We start from the raw sequence: 23403 nt of genomic DNA on the forward strand, positions 1-23403 counted from the left end.
GCACCCCCCCTCCCCATCCACTAAGAGAATGAAAGAAAGAGAGAGTAATACAGTGTTTTGCTTGCCTGCGGGTGGCGAGCCAAATTCCATGAGTGACGGATGCAACCCAACACGAGCTGCTAAACCTTTTCGCTGCCGCGAAGCGGCCACATTTGCGACACACTACCAGACCATTACTAATTCATCAAACTCATTTCGTATGCTATCAGGGCACATTCCCCTGATGAATCAGGGACTACGTCCCCATGCTATCATTTTGAATCATGTTTCATTTGGGCTCATCAATACCCGTCTGAACTGTCAACTAAATGTCATCATATGCGGCATAAATGTGCTACCTAATGAGTATTTTCAGAAAAAAAGACCAAATAAATGTATTCCGGGAAATGCTGTCACATGCAAGCGCATTTGTGTGGTTGACGATGATTTCAGCAGACAAGCAATTCCCCCGAGAACATACTGAACATTTCAAAAAAAAAAATGTGTGACAGGTCTATGTATCAGGCCACACACAAAATAGGACAAACTGAACTGCATTCCAAAGCATATCCTTTTGCCGGTAAAAATATAAAGGATAAAATCACTAGAAGTGGTGTATTAGGCACTAACATGATACAGACTGTGACAGCAGTAACATGGCAGTTCCTGTTTTTCAGTTGTGATGTTGAAGTGTTGGCACGAAATTGTTCCACAAAGTGGTCTTCTGAATTTTTTATACAGTTACATGAAAAAGCATCAATTAAATATTCCCATCCATCCCCCCCCCCCCACCACACACACCATGAAATAAGTCAGTGATTAACATTTGGAGATGCAAGCATAGATGCATTTTTAATCTGGAGAAACACACTACCAAATTGTCTGGGAGGCACTTTGGGCATGTGACTAAATTCTCAGGGAGCATTTTTCATCCTTCAATCATGGTTGGAACAACATCTACGAGAACTGCAATTATGGCTGCGCATGAATTTGAAAAAAAAAAAAATAGGTTGACAAGGAACGGATTACTGGCTGAGCAGAGTTGAGCCATTCATATTGCTCTGGATTTTTCCCTCAATGCCCTTCTTTCATGCTGATCATCACTGCATCACGCACAAGGGCTGGCAAAGCACGGACACTGAGCGACTAATTGGTTATTATACCCTCTTCCAAACCTGGAAAAGTGGCGGGGGGGGGGGGGGGGGGGGGGGGGGGGGGGGTTGAGGATTATATAGGAATGGCAAAATGAACTCACACAGAAAAAATGTGTACAAATGTGAGAAAACAGAGTAACCTAAAACAACAACAACAAAAGAAAAACAACAGGAAAAAACAACAACGACGAAAGAAAATGGTCATGCTAATCTTACGTGTGCAAATTAAAGTGTACAACCAGCACTGGATCATGATTCATTTATACATGACTTCCAGCATGTATGTATTCATTCTGACTGTGCTATGGCGTGATGCATATGAGCATGAGAGCTGTTGGGGAGGGACAGCTAGTATTCCAGTCATAGCCAAAGCTGCCATGGAAGCCACGCCCGCAAACTGCTAGCTCTGTAATGTTTGCAGGGTGGAGGAGTTTTCAGTTTCTGGTCAGCCACCACCACCTCAGTCAACTCGAATAATGGAGAGATCGTACACAGAAATAAATTTCATTAGAGGATGCTGCGGACGAGCTGGACTTGCTTTATGATGTTTCAGTTCCCGCCAACTACAAATAATGATATTTTTCAGGTACCATGGGATATCTCATGCTTTTTTTGTCAGCATTCGAGTACACAAACTTTGATGTTTCAACTTTTGTTACATATACAGCTCTCCCCTCAAAAATAAATAAATAAATAAATAAATAAAAAGAAGAAAAAGATATAAGTTTTACATTTGTGCAAATCATACTGCAGTTACCAGACATAAAATATGCACATCTCTTTTATCCATTCCACAGGATAAAACTGCCAAATGTTTTAGGGGACTCAAATAGTATTACTTATTTTTTCTTTCTACATGCATACCTCACATGATATACAAACCAGATTGTGGATATAAAATGCTGCATACAGGCAAAATGCACCCATTTCACTTGAGAGTGTCTTGATCGATACTTACGCCAAATCCCAGGCCAACCAGACAGTAGAAAAGTGCCCCCATCCCAGCTTCCGCACCACATGGTACTTCCCATTGAAGAGGTCGAAGATCTTCACCGGATGGTAACCGCCTGGGTGACGGTGCACGAGGGAAGTGGGTACGCATGGACAGACGAGGGCGCCAGAAGACAGACATCACGTAAATGTACGTCACAGGGGGTTGGCAGGTGAAGATTATTCCAAGCAAGGAGAGATGAGGGAGAAAAAAAAGAAATATTAACACTGTTAGTACGAGGGCAAAGTTATTGTTTAAATCAAAATATACTCTATAACTGAATACATATCTTTTCTTGCAAGTACACGTATGTGTACATGTGCACTTTATGGATGTTTAACTATTTGTAATCTCCTTTTGTAAGTTCTGGAATATTATCATACAATATTCTGGATTTTACTTATTCATCTTTTTCATCTTATAAACAAAGGAATTCTTAAATTTGATCGATATCAACTCAACCGCAGAGTTGAAAGGCGATATTTTAAGATTTTAAAGTCACAATGAAAATACAAATATTTTCAAGGGTTATTACTGAAGCCCTTTTCACAAGAGATTTACTACAGCTTCAGAAAAAAATACCTTTGATGCTACCCCTAGACAGCAGAAAATATTCATATATACATTATAAAAAGATGATTTTGAATTCTATTACTCTAGTCAACAAAGAATTTCACATTGCACACAGAAATAATCAATAATACAAACACTGAAATCCATTTGCTTGACTAGTTGATTTGTTGGACTATAGAGATTGGTGATATATTGCATAGTGTTGCAGACTTGAATTTGCTTGAGTAAAGTTTATGGGAGCTCGAAGAAGTTATGGCAAGCAACACTTCCCCTGAGGTTTTGAGCACCGAAGTTTACACTCCGCAAGACAGGTCACGCAGTACATGATGAGTTCAGACACACACCAAACACAGGTTTTTGAACCAAAATCTAAACCCTGCTTTATGAATTTTTATGTAAATGCAGTCCAAAAAAAAGGAAGAAAAAAAAAACTCAATTGAAGTAGAGTTCAGACTTTCAAGAACTGTTCTCACATCAACACAATGCAGACAGACAAGGAAAAAAATAAATCTCGTTTTCTTGATGTATGTAGCTTGTTAGCTGACACAAGAACCCACATCCGTTCTGAGACTTTATGATCTCAAGTGCACTCTTCATTTACCAACTTGGAATGTGGTAATGTAAATATTATGATCAAAATCCAGTTCAATCACACTGGAAAAAACAAAACAAAACAAAACCTTCACTCACACCTATACCAAAGCATGGTTATTCAAGACAAACTGTACAAATGGTAGAGTTTGAAGGATGGTCAGACTGCAGGGCCCACTTGTCCCTCGGTTTCTATTGGATATGTGTGAACGCTCCCAGTGTTCATTTCACCCTGGACTTCAAGAAGGCACTGCACTTACATCTACAATGAACCAATATGCCCTAATTCAATTAGCCATGAACCAAAGCAGGGAGGGTTGATCTTCCATAGAATCGCCATGGAAACCACGCTCTCACAAGGAATCGGATGCCAAGTGCTCCCCAACAATTCATTGTGGTTGAAAATGATTTTATTACATTTTTTCCCCCTTCTCCTGGCTTGGAATATGAATGCTGGCAACGACTGACATTTACTGGCAGGGAACATTTTCAGCGGAAGGGCACAGCGGATACTGTCAAATGTTCAGCACACGTTGTGGTTACGGCACTAGGAGCATGTTAGTCCCCCATCCTAAAACATCCTACCCCAGTGTACATGAGTCATTGCCATGATTTCGAGTAAACTCGGGTGGGAAGCTAAAAAACCGCAGGGATGTGTATTGAAGGAAACCCCACATTTGATGGGTGAGATCTCTGTCCCCTTAACCCGTTGAGGACGGACGGATTTTGCTACAACATGCATTTCCCATAGACCCCTGCTCGAGCATACTGTAAAACGAGGAATGTTCGCGAGCATTTTGATTTCGCGAATTTCGCGAGCGTCAACTTTCGCGAAATTAAATGCACGCGAAAGTTCTTGCTTACACAATATGCATTGGATGCCAGTGGCAAGTCGCAAAAATTTCATGCTGCAAGAAAGGCTGTCGGCTCCAATTCGCGAAATTTTCATGCCGTGAATATATCGTGTTTTACAGAACTCGGACTTGTCCTCAACGCTTTAATGTAAAATACGCAGCTACCACGGAGACAACTTTAAAAAATAATAAATTGGTAAATATTGAACGGTGCTGATTTGCTGTCATGCAATGTTAATCAGGCTTTACATGGTCAGAGCTGATTAAAACCATTCATTTACATCGAGACGCAAAGAGTGCACTTCAACATGAATTACCGATTGATACACCATTGCTGAAGAATGAAGGGAGACTCAAAATTCTTGTCCCTTTTGTAAAAGTAAATTTGCCTATTGTGATGAAAGTTCATGTCTTGGGAGAAAAGGACCACTTTTACTACCAGTTATTCCAGCAAGAAGAGTACAGATTTAACGTAATACCACATGTTCGTTCCACACACAATATATGAGAAGCACGTTAGACAAGGAAAAGAGATATTCCCCTGCATTGTCAATAATCTCAGTGTTAAATGAGAACTGTGTGTGTAGTGAATGAACAAGGGAAAGAAGAGAGACGACTGCTAAGCAACTGGAAAGCTGATATGGCACTGGTTACACTTAGATTGCAGTGTGATGCTATAATAATGGGTTCTTTTTAAAAAAATGTTACAATACCGAGTATACAAGTCCTAATTTCAAATGTGAAGATTGTCTTTAACCAGTTGAGAACGAGTCCCATGTATACTCGGGCAAGTGTCTATGGGAAATGCATGTTGTAGCAAAATCAAACCGTCCTCAATGGGTTAAAACTAGGTGGCAGCAAATGATTTGAGTTTCACTGGTATATACAACCACTGATGGACTAACAGAATTCTAACAACATCAACAACAAAATTGTAGAAGGAGCTGGTAAAAATTTGTAAACACATTTTGGAATTTCTGCAGTTTTGAGTTGCACGATGCAATTCATTTAGTTGCTGGAAATGAAATTAACAACAACAAAACAAAACACTAAAACTTGCTGCCACATCCACGCCAGCCAGCAGGGAGCAAATTCACTTTAGGCATTATCAACCCAAATGGGACGGAAGAGTGGTGGAAGAGTGGCTCCTGCTACGCGTAAGGGGGAAAAATCTGCGAATCCCATTTTAAATCCCGGATGGAAGCAGACAAGATCACCGTTAAATTGACCATCGGGACGCATCGTTTACGTTTCCGCGATTGCGTCGCACGTCATTCGATTTATGCATAATACATGGCCGTGGCAGGGCATGCATTGTTCTCGGTTTTGTCTGCAATATAAATAGCAAATCCCTGCACACAGCTTGAGCCTTCTGAGATCCACTTTACATCCACATTTCTTCTCATCCCAGAGGAGGTAAGAAACAACAACAAAAAACTTGTGTTGACATGGGGTTACTTATCGAGATGAACAGGACATCTATATCATACGTCCTCTATCGTTGAATCAAGCTCTTGGACTAAGTGCAGACTCTTCGTCTATATAGCACTTGCAACATCTTCAAGGTCATTTGCACATACATGTATTCTGTGACAAGGTTGCAGAAGTACAATCTACATTGGATTTATCCCACCTGACTTTGTTTCTTTGTTTGGATGACCCCCACCCCCCCTCCCCCTCACCCTGGAAGCCTTGGCGCATCATCAATGCAACCACATCTTTTGTCTTTTACTATGAATACTTCTTTATCATTGGCAGGTCAATCCATGCTCATTTGTTTTCAGGTTGAATTTGTAATAGGGATTCAATATTCTTACATGTCTTTCAGTCCCTTAATGCTACTTACCAAGGTAATAACCTTAATGTTTCCATGTATATATGCTTGCAATAGATGTTGAAATGTTTCTGCATTGATCTTTTTTTTAATGCAAAACAATTGACACCATTACACATTTTCGCATTTTGTTTGCAAACTGATGTATCAAAAAGGTCATATAAAATGTGGCACTTCTGCTCTTGTTGGACAATATCAATTTAAGATGTATCAAAGTACTTGGTGAGGAAGAATAAGTGTAACACCATTTCCAGTTTAAAAAAAAGAAGAAAAGAAAATATATCTGCACTCTCTTTCAGAGCCCCAGGGGACACTTTTTTTTTCCTTTTTTTTTTCTTTAGAAGGAGAAGCTGGGAATGTTCTGATTTTGTTTTCAATGGTTTGAGAAATACTGGGCTACATTCATTTCCTCTACAGTACCCCAAACCTGAACCTGAGTGCCTGAATAGCTAAGCTGAAGGTAGCTGATGATGGATAGAATGGCTTCGTCACCACCCCCTTTCCCTTCTACTAGGGTACAATCAACACACCCCTGAGCTATCACCATACTCCAATTACATCCACCCATCTGAAGTTTCCACAGGAAGCCCCAAAAGCCAGTCATGACTCCCTACTTCAATCTAGATTATTCTTATTCTTGAATGTTACCACCAGCTGTACTTCTACATCATCACTTGCTGCGAGTGTGGACTATTTCTCAGTGTGGACATTTTCGCAAATTTTGTGCTCGACTTGAAGAATTTTTTTCTAGATATTCTAAAGATGAGACGAGGCACAAATTTTTGTTCTTTTAATGCTACACATCTTCTACAATTTCATTCAACAAACTCCAGTGAATATTAATCTCCATCAATTCAGTTCTCCCCTTCATCTTCTGAAAGAGTACTAATGTATGTCCCAAAGAAAAGAAAAATTACAACGGGACCCTCTGCAATGATAACTTTAAAAAACAATGATTCAATCCAAGTACAATTTCAGCATATGAAACTATAACTTATTACCCACATCTTACAGAAATTAACCATATCTGATTTGCTTCAGTGGTACAAGAGAAATGAGGATCTCTGTAGAGCATGTCAGGAATCCTTTCCCTCCAAGTTCTGTCCATTGTGTTCACATATAATGCAGTTCCAAGAGCATCCAAGTGCTTAACTTGGAAGAATCAGACCCATGACATTTTTGTACTTTACAATGATCCACATTTCTCTGTGACCACTTGACCAAATTGGATGAGGTTTTCTGCAAAATATAGGTAAGATGTTATATTTTGATACCCTAAAATAGCATTCAGACAATTTAATCATATTGGACATTATCTATGCAAAAATCTGATTGTATTTTTTTGTTGTTGACATAAAGTAGGGCCTACATGTACCACTCACGCGTGGCAGACAAACAAAGACTGAGAGAGACAAGGAGACTTATGGCAAAAAAATTCCTTCAAATTATGTGACACAATTCTCCCATTCTGGTATCACAGGCATACTCATTTTTTTTTCTCTCTCTCAGATTTCTTTCATTTTTTGTGGTCATGACTTTTTGGGGAGGTCATGCATTTTTGGGGGGTCATACAAAGGTGAAATAGCAATGTCTAGGCAAGAGGTTGGTCCCATGCCAGCTTTAGGTGGTGTTCCAGGATGTTTACGGTTCATCACATTTTTTTTTTTCAATGTTCCCTAGCCAAAAACAAGGCAACTTTTAAAGGTAAAGTATGTTTGATGCCAGCGAGTCCTGGTTTGTCAGACAAAGTCATTTTTGGTAAACCACAACAAAGACAAATTTGCTATGAACAAAGGCAACATTTTCAAGGAAGACAGTGTGGCTACAGCAGATTCTCTAGTGCAGAACTTTCCAAGAAATACTACCATCACTTTTAAATGTACATTGGTTGATATTCAAAAAATCGTATCCATGAGACAAAGCAATAAGTGGTAAAATAGCAAAACAGCAAAATAAATCAAACATGTAGGCCTAAGAATTGTTTTGTAAATGAAACCACAAGATTTTTTTTTTGTGTGTGTGATGCAGGTCAATAGGGGTACAATATGTGTTTTTATTTAGCCTGCTTTTATTTTCTCAGATGCAATTATATAATACCCTGGACTCTTTGAGAGGCTGAAACATGACTTTCAGCGTACATCTCATTTTTTTACTTTAAGAATTAAAGTTCGAGTGCATAAAATAATATTGATGTGATCTTGGGTGGAGCAGGGTAGTGAGCAGTGCCAACCTCCACCAAGGATGGCATATTTCAATCGGACTTGCCAGGTGCATAGCAGTCACTGCCCGTTCCTTTCCAATGCTGCCTGCAGAGGGGAACTATAAGGGGGAAGCTGTTCCTTAAAGATTTAACATCTAATGTTCCCATCCAGTGGGTATTCGTAAAGCATGGAAGCAAGAGCAGGGAGACAGACAAAATATTTTCATGCCCGCTTGGGATTAGCAGTTAGCAGGAATTTTGGATGGGTAAAACTTGGATGATGGAGAGAAAGGGGGGGGGGGGGGAAGGGGGGGAGCACATGATGTCACAAGGGGTGCGTGCTCCCCCACGTGACTTACCTACATCTGTCTAGGCACATCACATACCATCACTTCTCTCAAAGTGTGTCTACCTTTCTAACCTAGCCTGGATTCCAGCCACTGTGTTTCTTTTTCCTAACCCATAATAAGTGTTCACTTTAGACATACACTGCTAATCATAAAGTCTGGAATAAAAACTAACAGCGCTCAACCCTATAAATGTCGGGTATCAGAGGAACTACTTACTCTGATTAAATTGTACAGGTTACTGAAGAAGATAAGCAACTCACAGTCTGGAAGATAGGCTAATGTTTTGTTATCCCAATCCCTCCATCTCCATCACCTGGAGATCTGGTTTGTAGTATTTTTCTTCAAACTCTCTTTCCCTCCCCCCCCCCCCCCCCCCCCCCAAATCTCACACTGTCGCTACATTTCGATCTCTCCTCACAAACTTGTGTTACGTGCAAAACCCCTCACGCAAATCACATTTGGTTCGTATCTCAACCTCAAACTCAGCAGGCTCGAGGGACAACATTGTCGGATGTTTATGCGAGGTCACGTGAAATGCACTTGACAGACCGTTGACAGCGAGGAGGTATTTACAAGCACTTGCAAGAATTTGATCTTTTCCCACACATCATCATGTTCCTGACAAAGTAGAAATTTACACTATGCGTCACACAATATATGCACAAGTTGCACTTGTCATGATTTCTTTATAAATATGTTTGTCATAAAACATTGCATGCACACCTCTACCACGGTATAGCGTTGTCACCTTCTAAAAACTACCATTTAAACTTGAAAGCATTATTTACCATTTGCAGATGAAACAAAAACCCGGTTTTAGTGCTTCAAAATAGTTCTAAAATGTGAGTAGGTCTTAATTGATAGGAACAACCGATGTAAAAATGTTAATGAAGTATTGTTAAATATACAAAATGTGAACAATAGTTATGATACAATTGTTTCTAGAATAAACACCATCAAGATGTTTTGGTTTATTGAGAAAAATAGTGATATCTCCTTATATTTTAGGCTTTAATGCGAAATTTTAATACCTTTAAACAGTGTCAAAATAATTCTTCCTACCATTTCTATGGACACCCCACTCAGATAGACTGATCAACTGGTGAAAGATATTGCCACAATACAGACTGATCTGACAGGATGAGATGAAGGAAATAAATTCTAGGAGGAACAAACGGATGAGCCTCCTCAACTGGTCATTTGCCATGTTTTTCCATGTGAGCTCGTTGATCCTTGCATCCTATCCATACAGGAGGTCAATTTACCTTTGCAGTAGTCGGCTGGGTCTTCCTGCTCGTCGTCGTCGGAGCCGTAGACGCCCTGCTCCTCTCCTTCCTCTCGCTGCTCCTCTTCCTCCTCGTCCTCCGACTCATCCACGATCTTGACCGGAGCCTTGCTGCTCTGCGAACTGCAAGATGCAAAAAAACAAACAAACCAGACATTAAAGTTTGAGGGCTGAGAAAGCCCTACAGCAACGACAGGCAGCAATAGACTTCTTCATCATCTATTCACCTGCAAGTGTATTCATCCATCTTCCGACATGAATGACATCAGTGACATCTGACTGCGCCATGGCTCTAATCCATGTCTATCCACTAAACCTCTCCCATGGATTACAGTGGGGAAAGAAAGGGGGACTCGATACTGACATTCCCTTAGCTTCGGTCTACTGTGTGAGACCCAAACATGTACGATATCTCTATCTGTGTGAGATTTATAGGATGAAAATATTGTAAAATTGTGGGAAATGTCATGCCGTTGTCATATTGTTGGTATCACTAAGAAGGTACTTGGAGAGCCGAGTACCTCTTTGGTATCACTGCCTGAAGTGTGTTAAAAACCGTCACATGGAAATGTCTACATTTTATGTGTTATCATAGATTCAGGATTCCTATACTAGAATTTAAATGAAAAAATCCCTATATATTCACTTGGCAATCATTTGAATGATGCAAGACAGTAGATGATGACATGCACATTATCTTCCATTACCTTGAACATTTTTTTTAATACTAAGAAATAGCCCCCATACCTTCACCAAACACTCAGCAAGGTGACTAAAGAAAATAGATAAATAAACAAACAAACAAACAAAACTTGCCTATGGCTCTCACCAGTACAACAACCTGAGTTACAAGCTAAACTTGAGATTGATTACAAGTTGATACATTTCATGACTGGCTATCGGCCAATCACAATGCCCCATTGGGAGGCTTGTATGTGATTCATTCTTTTGTTTGTTTGATTTAATCCCAATTGTACCTGTAAAAGAGGGCTAGAAAATATCTTGTGGCTGCTTTGAAAATGATTGTGGGTTTGCTTTTTTTTCTTTACATTATTTTGTTGGATGTCAACCAAGGGGAATCACAAACGCTGTCCTTGAATCTGTATTCTTCTAACTCTCTCTGCCAATTATGGGCAGTTCATTGTCCGTAAACTCGATCAGAGTATGATTGTACGTTACCGGTGTTCTGTAAATAAAAGTGTTCATAGAGTTCCCAGGAATGTCATGGATACCCATGTACTACTCATGTGGCATCAGTGAGATCTAGAGTAATGTAAGGAAGTTGCAAGATGGAACCCCCACCATGAGAAACCCAGAGGAGGGATTAGGTGTTAAGCTCTTGGGTAACCTATCGTGTCTTACACTTATGTTACAGAACTATGCTGTCTTATTAAAGGTATTATGACAAAAACAAAAGACAAAAAACGAAAATGAAAAAACGGGGGGGGGGGTGGGGGGGGGGGGGGGGGGGGGCCTTGACTTATACTGCTTAGCAGCTCAAGGCCGAAATTCATATTACTATACAATGCTTTAGTCATAACGGTTTAAGAAGAGAGATGAGAGAAAAATATGCCGTCAACTGCTCTGGGCATATCAGTGACAGGTGGGGAGGTTTCAGGGGTAGGGACAGCCTGGCAATGGGTGGGTGCATGACATTTCTTCATGTTCCCCAATGACCAGCCTTTCCTCGCTGCTGCCCTGAGATCTAGATCGAGATCACTCCTGACAAAGGTGCACAGGAGCGTTTTCAACTACATCCGACTTTGTCTCTGCTGCTATTTTCTGGCGCGTCAGTGTCATCTTGAATAATCTGCTAAATTGCACACACTTTGGGTAACTATTCCCCCTGTTGTGCGATTATTTGGGATCGGGGGAGCTATTTTGGGCTCTTAGAACCTGGATGGAGGGCTGCGTGATCTCATACATCCTCTATCAAATTTCTCCACTATCTCATGCAAACATGATAGGGTACAAAAATGTGGACTGTTTTTCTTGGAATATGCAGCAAACAGGTGGTATAAAAGCAGGATAACTATACTGAATCTTCAACTGGTAATACAGATCTATTCATCCAACCAGAATCATGCAATGAAATCTAAATAACTTTATATCATACTGCCTATCTAAAGGTTTCCACGACAGAAAATGAGAATAAGACTGACACACTGGTAACAACGGTCGCATAAAGCTACCAGATAGGACAATATGAAATGTCTTTTGATATGGACATTTTGATATGGACATATTATGGTTTTATATAGCTTTTCTTTTCCCATAACTTTGGATCCTAGCCTTTTCACAACTACTAACTGGGCAGCACAAACATCCAACATGTATTATGTATGCATCTCCCTACTCTTCCAAATAAAAGAAAAACAAGTAAACCAATAACTTCCCAGGAATAAGCAATAGGTCCTATACCATGTCACTGCAGAACAATAACGGCACAGTATTGCATTTTCTGAAAACCAGTAACAGCTTGTTTTTAATAACACAAATAATGCCCAACTTGTTGTCGTGCTTGAAATTAACTTTGAAATACTAGAAATATTTGTGGCCATTATTTCCGCAATTCCTGGTATCCTGCAACACATACCTACACACAAGCTCACCAGGAAGACTATCCTTCATAATTGAATGCCAACTCCACAACCCCTCCCCCTCCCTCCCCCCTCCCCCCCCCCCCCCCCCCCCCCCGAAAAAAATGGTAATAATGACAGATGCGACGAGAGACTCAACAAATACCCACTTCCTTCCCCGGACAGAAAGCGAAAGTCTCAGGTTATTAGCAGAGAGAAATTGGTTTCAGACAGAAAACAAGTGCCCATTGCCACGTGGACCCAGCAGTGGGAATTGACAACTGATTCACATTCGATTACGGTCCAAAATTCCTGGTTGGCTATCCAGTGAACAATTATGATGAAGAAAACAATATCACAACCTGTAGCATCATTCATCTACCCATGAAATATGTGTTTTGGTAACTTGCTTGTGAAGTAGGCCTACTCCTAGTAAAGTAGTGAAGTCACAGAAAACTGTGTAGCAATGAAAGAAAAATAATGAATTTCTTTGCTCCCCACAATCTATGTGAACAGAAAAAAAGAAGAAGAAAGAATAGAAACTATGTATTGAAGGACTTCGTAGTCAAACATTTGATTATTTCCAAACAAATAGGGCCTACATCTCCTCCCTGTTTTTATCTTGATATGTCTCGATCAGGACATACAACGATAACGAGCGCATGACGTATTGACAGGCATATATACAAACACAGACAGAAGAGCAGATAAACTCCACACGCACTCCAACAACCACACACTGAATGTGCCGGAATACCCCTGCACGAGGACCACAATGAACCCATTTTCCCAGACTCGTTGATAGCTCATCTCTCTTGTAGCGATTTCTGGCTAGTCCGCTAAAAAAATCAGCGTGTGAATGATATACAAACTAATTGTAAAATCTCTCTGTCAAGTATGAAAGTGCACAGGGAGAAATGAAAAAGAATGAAAAATATGATAGCCATCAAATATCTTAAAATGGGTACAGTTGGTGTATCTTGAAGTTTGGTGCACACTTTTCCACAAATAAACATGACTTGCATACAGTATATAATTCATAAATTTCATTAAGAAACTAAATTTTGACAAAAAATAATAAAAATGCATCTATGAAGGTAGAAAATGTCACATCGGACAGATGGTCCTCCATTTGTGAAGCATTTATCCACAGAAAGAAGCAAAGTGTCCATAATTCTTGAATTCTCAATCAACTAATATAAAGAATGTACAAATTAATGACCAGTCTCCCTTATATTGATCAAATTGACATAAACAAAGCTGCACACAGTCCCTGACCAGTAAAAATCACAATTGAACCAGTAACTTTTTCAGGAATGGACCAGTAAAATATGAAAAAAAAAAAACTGGGTACCTACTGGTCCAACAGACAGGTCGGACCAGTAGAAAAAATGAGGTTATAGTGTGCAGCCCTGTATATTAAACATATCATCATGTAGGGCCTAAATGGAAGGCTATAGATTAAATCATTGATTGAATGTTTCTATAACACCCCCCCCCCCCAAAAAAAAAAATGATAATAATAATAATAAAACAATGAAAAAGATGCCATCCAAACTGCATTATCATTTATCTGGTTTAAAAGATTTATCACCTATTTTATAGACACACTCCCTCTCATGCACAAAAGGTACAATATCCTGAAAAAAAAACCTGTCATGACCCCTTACATGCGTCTTTATTCCTTTTTTTTTTCTGTGTGTGTGTTTTCTTTTTCTTTAAGTGAAGAGTTTCATGATACATATTATGAATATATGTCAAGTTTGATTGATGGATACCCTGTGACCCTCTCCCCCCTTTTTTTATAGTACACAAAGGAATGATGTTAAAGTGTCATGTGAAACACCATCCAGGCACTATAAAACTGCCTTTATTGGAAAATATTGCCTCGTATGACTACCAGCACCTGGATGTGTAGTAAATTTGTTGCACTTTGATGTATCATATTGCTTCAGTTATATTTGAACTTTGCCCAGCTGCCTTTGACTTTATGGCAGTCAGATCTGATACGTAGGCTTATATGTATATTGAGAGTATTTATGCGACATCTGCCATTTGGACACCTCTAGTCTCCCGTACAGTCTCACATGATATTATAACATGCTACACAAATATTCCGTCCATACTTTCCTAAAACCTAGTATAGGCACACTGTGTGTGTAGCTGTCGACAAACAGGGAGTAGCATTCTGCATTGTTGGCACCTGCAATATTCTAAAATCATTTCTTACTGGCCAAAGCGAGCTCACTTTCTTGTAAATCTCCACAAACTGTATGTTTCAAATGTGGCGACGTTAAACTTTACACACACGAGATGGAAGAATGCCACTGTGTATAAAGGAAGATTATTCCATGGCCGATTCTGGAAGTAGATCATGAAGAATTGACCTTTCAAACCAACCTTCATTTCTCCAACTTCTTCAGAAATAAACCCAGAATGCCATCGCTTGTCACTTCTCAAACCAAGGAGTAAGGACACAATGAGCAGCTTGAGGGTACAATGTAGCCTACGACCAGGAGGTGGGAAGCTCCCTGCTATGACAAATAGCGGTGCCTGAGAATCGGGAAGAGGGAGAAGTTTTAGGTACTGATGGATGCTGCTTTCACACAAAAAGCCGATTAAGTAGACAGAAAAGAGTGGGCGCCAATGTTAGCGGATATTGAGTTGATCTCATCATCTTTGCACTCTCCTTTATTGCTGAACTTTTTTACCTTGAGCCCTTTTCAGACAGGGAAAAAAAAAGAACTTTGCTTGGTAAACATTGTTAGAAACGTGTCCCATGCTTTAGCGAGTTACTTTGGCAAGTCTATGACAGCAAACTTAAATATTGTTTCACCCGAGCACATTTCTCAAACTGTGTTTGGCAAATTGCTGTGAGAAAAATGTTTTCCAGTTGAGTTTTGTTTGAATCTGGGTGCCTGTTTGCACTATATCTGAGCTCAGCTTGACTTTCACTTACTTTTGCTGAATATTGAACTGTATGCTCTTTTCTTGTATTATTTGACATAGGCTTATATGGTTCAAATATGCAATTACTTACACATTCAGAGAGCTGCATGTTTGACTGACAAGTTATAGAGTTTGTGACACAAGTGGAATGTTGTTTGCTGTCTGTCCTCAGTTGCTGGACTACTTCAGCATCTGAATAGTCTCAACATTTAATGCAATTACAAAGGCAAATTCAGAATGCAATCAAGACGAACAAAAAAATCTTCGTATTCTGGAAGTGCACCTTGTCTTGTAGTCTATAGTCTCGGGCAATTCTGTGGTTTATGTCTCTCCTAGTTAGACTTCTATCATCATATGTCCACTCCCATGGCACTTGGAGGAATTACTGTAAAAGTGGAAATTTTCGCTGTGTTGAAATTTTCGCGCATTTCATGTAACCAGAAACTAGTGCGAAAACAAAAGCACGCAAGTATTTTTGCTTGCCATATGTTCCAGTAGTTGATGTCTTGATTCCGTGGAATTAAAAACATGCGAAACTCTTCTTACCCCGCTGAGGGCAAAAAATTAGTCGCACGAAAATATCCGCTTTTACAGTACTGTCACACACACAACCTACATTCATTTTGCTTCCCATTTCCATATCTATCCTTCACATTCAAGCCACACCTATATTAATTGTTCTTTTTTTTTAAAACCTTGGAATGATTTTGCATAGGGCGTAGAGAGAGGTTTCAACAACATCCATTTCATTTTCCAAGCTGCATGCCAATGCATTGTTCTTTTTCTTTTTCTATCTCACTGATCACGAATCAAATCATCCACGAATTGAACTACAGTATACTCACACTGAATGTTTTTCACATTCAAAACATCTCATGAAGCTAAAACGAACTGAAGCACATGGGGGCTAATGTGGATACTCCACCTATTCAACAGACTTGCATATGTGCATACACGTGACTAGAGGCAACAACCTTTTGCAAACGTGCACACTTTCAAGGGAAAAATGATTCCTCGTTTTTTCTGAAGATGATCTGTAGACAAACACACTGTCCCTGCTCACACACCGTGTCCATCCACACAGACACGGGCCATTCACGGCATCGTGACGCTCAAACAAATCAGGCCCGTGAATGCGCAAATTTGGGACCATACAAACGCCTCGACCTGCGTTTGACCCACTTGCCTACCCATGAACTTGGGTCTATTATTCCCTACTAAACATCTCAATGTTGTGCCTGTGGGGGTTGTTGCTGTCTCCCTATTGGTGTGGGCAATGATTCTTCCTGTATTCACTCGAATGTGACAAAAGTCAAATTAAAAAGGCAGTCGTGCAAGAGTGCTCGTCAATTGCCGCCATGGCAGTGGCAGATTTGATGTAGCCTACTTCCTTCCTAGCCTATATAATCTAGGCGGAGGATGCAGCTACTGTCTTTGCTGTCATGCTAAATGTCTGATGTGGTGAAACAACGAACAACTTAAGCATCCACAGCCTATATCCACTCGTGCTTTAGTCGTTTTCTTATCATCGTTTATGAATCAATTGCAGTTTTTCAGATTTATTAAAATTGACCATAACCCAGTGGTAGTTTTACGTAAGAAAAACTGCTACTGATTCATAGTCAATAATAAGAAAACAACGACTCTAGCAAGACGAGTGGATACAGGCGGTGGATGCTTCATTCGCATCCACTGTTCGTAATCTCACCGCATCAGACGTATCACTTAGCAAAGGCAATAGTCTCGCTGTATCAGACGTTTTGTGTAACAGCAACGACAACAGCTGCACCCTCCACCTAGATTATAGGCTACGTCTCTCCCTGTCTTCGTATTTTGGAAATTGCTAGATACATACATATCGCCATCTGCAATTGTCGGTGGTTACAAAATTGTGACTCCATCATATCGAATCCATTGATGAAGCATGATGGACTTGTAAAGAAGATAACAACATGGAAGGCAGTCCATCTCAAATACCCTCATGCAACAGACACGGACACAGTGGCAATGTCGCAGAAAGAGTAATGCTCGACATCCAATGTTACTTGCAAGTCCTATGAAGCTGGCCTTTTATTGGCTGATGGTTAAACCATATTTTATAACATTTGATTTCTCATCCATCCCTACCCCCCCCCCCCCCCCCCCCCCCCCCCCCCGTGACTCTCATATACCATCATTCTCTGTGTCCATCATCCAAGGAGTCAGAGGCCAAGTTTCAGAATGACACAACACACACATTCACACACAGGAATTATTTGCATCGCTATGAAAAAAAGTTGATTTCATTTGCCTGTGTCCACAAAAGGACAAAAAACAAAAACAACACAAATAGAAATAACTCAGGTATAAATACAGTGCTTTGAATCTCCAGACTGTGGATGCCTTAAAATGACGGCGGCATGATCCAAGGCATCTGAGTGTGTGGACCTAGTGCGGCGAGTTGCATCATGGGGTTTACAAAAATAAATGGTTTCTTCACGTGTTGTTTCACACAAACAGGGCAAATTATCATGAGTTTTTGTTTCTTTTGAATCAATCTTGACTGATTTTTGCATCAAGATGCCTATAGTGAGATTTAGTGTTTATTACCACTTTTCTTTTTTTCTGTGCCTGCACGTATATAACTGTTTTCGTATTGCATTGCAAATATCGATTTTTGAAAACCGGTAATTTCAGGTGTGTGTTAACGGGACCATTACAACCTAAACTCATGCTCCCCTGTTCATCTGTGTCTCTGGACTTGCAAACTGACAGATGAGGGGCCTCAAGACCTCACATGTCTGCATGCCAGCTATGTGATTGATTGTGATACCGGAAGACATTCATAAGAGTGAGCTGTTGCTTACCCCAACTGTGAAGGAATTTTAAAGGGGCAAAACTCATATCTCTGCATAGAAATAGTCATGCATGGGGGGGGAGGGGGGGGGGGGGGGAATAAGGGACGTTGTTTCTGAGCTGGAAAGTCTCTTAAAGCAGGGAGGTGGAACCTTCCACCTCCCTGCTTAATTAAAGTTACCAAAATACACTAACTTGCTGTATTTTAAACAGACCACAAATAATTAAATTACCGGTTATCAGCAGTAATTCAAAGTACACAACATGAACCTGACTGAAGTATAAAAACAATATAATACAGGCAATTTCTTCATGCTGATGCACACGAGATACCAGAGGAAACCCCCCCCCCCCAAAAAAAAAAAAAAAAAAAAAAAAAAAAAAAAAAAAAAAATCCACAGCCGAAACAATGTTTTGTCTTCAGGAGTTACATGATAAACAGTATTAATCTACACACAAACATTATGACGGTGTGTGGGACAAGAAAGTGGCCTCTATCATAACACTTTCATACATAATTCTTTTGTCAGTTTCCATGATCAATATAAAATCTACCATATCTCTCACAGGATACCAAAAAGGTAGGGGACCTACTAGATGAGCTAGCAACTCCTTGGGTGCACACAAGAAGATTTATTCTAATAGTGGAGAATTTTAACAGTGCTACTTCCATCACTGCAATACTTCATTCCTCTTCTTCATAGTGAATGAATGCTTCCACTATACATGGCACTGCTAACTACAAATGGATGCTCCTACAGATATTTGTATCATGTGAGGAAAAGAATGACTTTCAGACCCTGTCTGCTCAAGCAAAAACAGTCAAAAGGAAAAGCTATCAACCTTTCAACAAGGAAAACCCTGATGTACATTGTAGGCTTATACCATACTCACTTTTCCTACTACTACACTCTGACAGTATTTTAGCCTTGGGTATAAACACATCAGTATGTACAGAGAAGGCACTTAATGGCACATATCCATCCCTCAACAGCTGTGTTGCATGAATATTTATGAATTATGAATGTTGTTGAAAAGTGGAGGAAACAATTACATCTTCCTCCAGTATACCTACACTCTCGTCTTTTTCACTATCAAATTTACTTTTCAGGCCAAACATTGCAGTTATTACAAAAAACATACATCATCTCAGAAATGTTTTCTGGCTGGGAACTGGCTGGCAGCTAAAGTAGTCTTGGGCCCAGCGGTTTCATCGGAAGCAGCCCTCCTGTCTCCAGGGAGATGAGCTGGCTACCACTCAGATCCTCTTTGGCTGGAGCGGCCGGTAACTACTCCTCCACAAGAGGATGCTGACTAAGTGATCGACATACATTGTCATGGTCTGTGACATGCCAGCAAATTACATGCAACATCATAATCGTCATCATCATCACTGTTCATGAATGTCAAGAGCAATATCTTCAAAAATGTCTACAACAACTGCCACCTATATCTAGCTGGCCCATATTCATTAAAATGAAGATTAGATTGGAAGCCACTCTTGTTTTCCTCCTCCTCCTCTTCCTCCTCCTTCCCCTCCTCCCCTCCTCCCTCTCCTCCTCTCATCATCATCATTGCACATTTTCATCGTCATCATCATCATCATCATCATCATCCTCATCATCATCATCATTTTCATCATCATCAGCTATACCATCATCCTTTACTATTGTAATCATTGTAATCTCCTCCTCCTCCTCCTCCTCATCATCATCATCATCATCCTCATCATCATCATCCTCATCCTCCTCATCATCATCTTTATATTCACTACTACCATCATCATTGTCATCATCATTCTCATCCCCAACATCATAATCATCTTTTGATCACAGGTCATCATTTTTATCATCATCAGCTATACCATCATCATCATCATCACTATCGTAACCATTATCATAATCATCATTGGCATTCCCAATTTCACAACAACCATCATCATAATTGTTCCAATAATTCTAGTGAGAGCTGTGTGTGCTAGTTGGCAGGCACATCTGTGCTTGTTAACTAGCACAAACAGTCAGCGACTCTGAAAACTGTGCATTATGTTTTGCTTTATATCAGCGTTCAAACAACTCATCACACAGAATTTCATATTTAAAACCTACCTCCAGAGGCCCACTAGTGCATTCAAGATACCAAAACAGAAACTGCATCTAGCTTTACCTGCCTCAAATTTGGACCCTAGAGGTGCAAAATACATAAGCCGGTTGACCTGCAGACGAATTTAATATGTTCTTTTAAAAGAAGTGCATTTCACAAAGAGCTCTTTACAAAAACAAGCAGAAGTTATTTTGGGGGTAGACAAGCCCAAAGATGGGACAGTCTTTGCGAGCAGAGCAAGTACGTGTAGTTTCAGCGCCAACTGCACACACACACACACACACAGCGACTGTGTTTTCCTTCAGAGCTGATTACCGTGGTATTTTGGGTCTCCTAATTCCTGGGCACCATCTCGCCAGGGACTACAGGAAGATGAGCTTGTTGAATGCTCCCACTCGCAGCTTACACTGGATCGCACTAAGTATGAGTAACCTTATATATTGGTTCTCCTTAAAGCAGGAAGTTACAAAGTGTTCGCTATAAGAAGTTGGATTTGTGTATTTATTCTAGTCTTTTCAGTATCTTAGTATTTCGTCCTAAAGTGTTGAGAAATCAGAGGTGATGACTGCAAGAACATTTGCTAGTCAGGGAATGGTTTGACCACGGGAAACCCATGAAACGGCATATTGGTCACGAAACCGTTCTCATTAGGGATACTTGGTGAAGATCTAGCAGTCTAAAACATTCCACACTCATCCATCAATACTATGTTTGTTTATAATCACTATGACCTACTGCAATACACACAAAAAGACGTGTAAGATTAGCACTGTGCAAAACTAAGTCATCGTACTTGATTACATAGTAACAATAAATCCCTTGTTGGCACTGAAAGCAGAGACTTAAAGATATTTAAAAAATGCTGACTTATCTAGGAATAATGCATCAATTCCAACACATCTGTATTCTCTCCACCCCCCCCCCCCCCCCCGAAAAAAAAGTTGAGCAGTCAACCTTGCCTAAGTCAAATCTATTTGGACTGAAGAAATAGCTTGGACTTAAGAGAAAACTTGACATATGAGGGATTAAAATCAATAGAATATTAAAAATCAAAAGACAATTAAAATCAATAGAATGTAAAGAGAAGAGGACTTGAGAAGACCTTTGACTTACACTGTATAGACAATTATTCAACTTATACGAGGTTGACTTAAAGGAAAGTAATACTTATTTTTTTTCTGGGTCATAACTAAGTATACACCTAAGTACATGCAAGCAAATTCTTGAACCTACAGGCAAGTTAAAGTATGTCCTGTAATGAAGATGATGAACAAAACAGATATGGCACGGAAGAAAAAGAGAGAAAGAGATATGCAGGAGTAATATCGGGCTAGATATTATCATAATGCTGCCCTGGAGGTCCAGGTTCTTGTACCAGAAGAGAGAAATATCCCTGATCATGTCTTGATCTCAGGCCAGCACCAACCCTCAAAAAAAGAAAGAGGATGCCCACCATCCCATTTCCTCATCCTCCTTTCCTCCCTCCCTCTTTCCCCAGGCCAGACTGAGCGCACCTGTCAGAAGTGGGCTTATCACCCCACCACAGCTGAGGCATCAGCTACTGCCATCCATCAATGGCTCTACATGTCAGACCTTGGACTTCATATTATTCCAGCATATAAGTTAAGACTATAGAAAACAAGCGATCAATACCCCTGGACTTTTTTAGGGGCCAAATCCTGCCCATCTCCCCTACCCCATCGGCACCTTTAAACCTTCAATACCCCTGACAAGGCACAGAAATCTGACAACTTTTCACCATCACCACCTTGTTTCCCTTACAAAGAAAAGAAAAAAGAGAGGACCTTCAAAATTCAAGAGCCCCCTTGCTTAAGATTTAAAAACAAAACACAACAAATACAATAGTAATTAACAAAATTGCAGCAAACACGAGAATAACTCTACAATTAAATACGTTAAACTTCTCTCCTGAAGTAAACATTAAAGTCACTAGTCCCTGCATATTGCCAGTCTGGAAACTGCACAATATCAAACCTCTCCTTTCAGAGCAATGTCCTATCTTCGCTTACAGTAACCATGATATGCGATCCAAAAGACTCTTAGAGTGGCAATGATAACAATGGATATGACACCTTGTTTTTGCAGTCCAAGTAAAAACATTTTGAACATCACGATGGTCATGAGGCTTCTAATAGTATGCATGAAGAGAACAACTGATGCATAAATCCCTTACACAATACAGTCATGAACTGCTTTGAACTGAACTCTAAAGCCACACCATATAACTACAAGTATGTATATGCCGTGTATATTTTGGTTGCTGTGCTACTATCCCCCGCACCTGTCTATGTCCGGCTATTAAATTCATTCACACCCTATTCGAGAATAACAAAGAAAAAAAAAAACAACATTGTTCGAGTGAAACATACATCACATTATGAAGCTTCACTTGCCCGAAGCTGGTCGAAAACCACCATGATCTTGAACCTGAACTTTTGCCCTGGTTGCCATGTGAAACAAACAGAGTCTGCCTGCTCTGCAATACACCCAGCCAACCATCCGGAGGCCCACCAGAACTCATCGTCACATCCCCCCCCCCCCCAATATTTCTGCCTCCTCTCGGAACGTTTTGATAAATGGGAAAGTGACGATGGGTGTCATCATGGCGGTATCGGAGGTCATCCCTGTCCCCCATTTTCTGGAGGAGATATGGAGGGATGCATTGTTCTCCTTATGCTAACAAACATTCAAACCCACAGTGTTTAGAATAGATTTGTAGCCTGTCTGCACGAACCAAATATGAGGCATCTTCTTTAGATTCCCACATACCTTATGTGATGTGACTGCCTTACCCATGCCAGGAATAGACCAGTAAAGATAAACTGAGCAAGTTAAAATACTATTATCACTCTTTTATTCTATTATACACTGTAGACCATATCTAACAAACTGCTCTTTGGAACCAGGTGTACTCTGAATACATCATACCAAAATGAAAGTACCATTGCTTGGAGGGAAAAGACTAATGATTAACCCTACACAATAATAAAAGTACCTTATTAAAAGGGGGGAAAGAGACATGAACACTTTCTTTCATGTTCTTTCAAGCTGAACACATCATGTAGTCTGTGTAGAAATGAGGAATAACTGGTGATTTATATTTCT

At 40.1% G+C, this 23403-nt stretch overlaps 1 protein-coding gene across 4 annotated transcripts in view; it reads right to left on the reverse strand.

Annotated features, from left to right (window-relative positions):
- LOC139721060 (SRSF protein kinase 1-like) overlaps positions 1-23403 on the reverse strand; it is a 99435-nt gene that overhangs the window by 27778 nt on the left and 48254 nt on the right. For all 4 annotated transcript variants that reach the window (XM_071632389.1, XM_071632390.1, XM_071632388.1 and 1 more), the window contains 2 exons: positions 9792-9934; positions 2092-2200 (listed from right to left, as the gene is read on the reverse strand). In XM_071632389.1, coding sequence (XP_071488490.1) covers positions 2092-2200; positions 9792-9934 — 252 coding nt within the window. The remainder of the gene's footprint in view (positions 1-2091; positions 2201-9791; positions 9935-23403) is intronic.

This window comes from Diadema antillarum, unplaced genomic scaffold, assembly GCF_040938485.1.
Source record: "Diadema antillarum isolate AM-2024a unplaced genomic scaffold, OU_Dant_1.0 scf00000137, whole genome shotgun sequence".
Lineage (NCBI taxonomy): Eukaryota > Metazoa > Echinodermata > Echinoidea > Diadematoida > Diadematidae > Diadema > Diadema antillarum.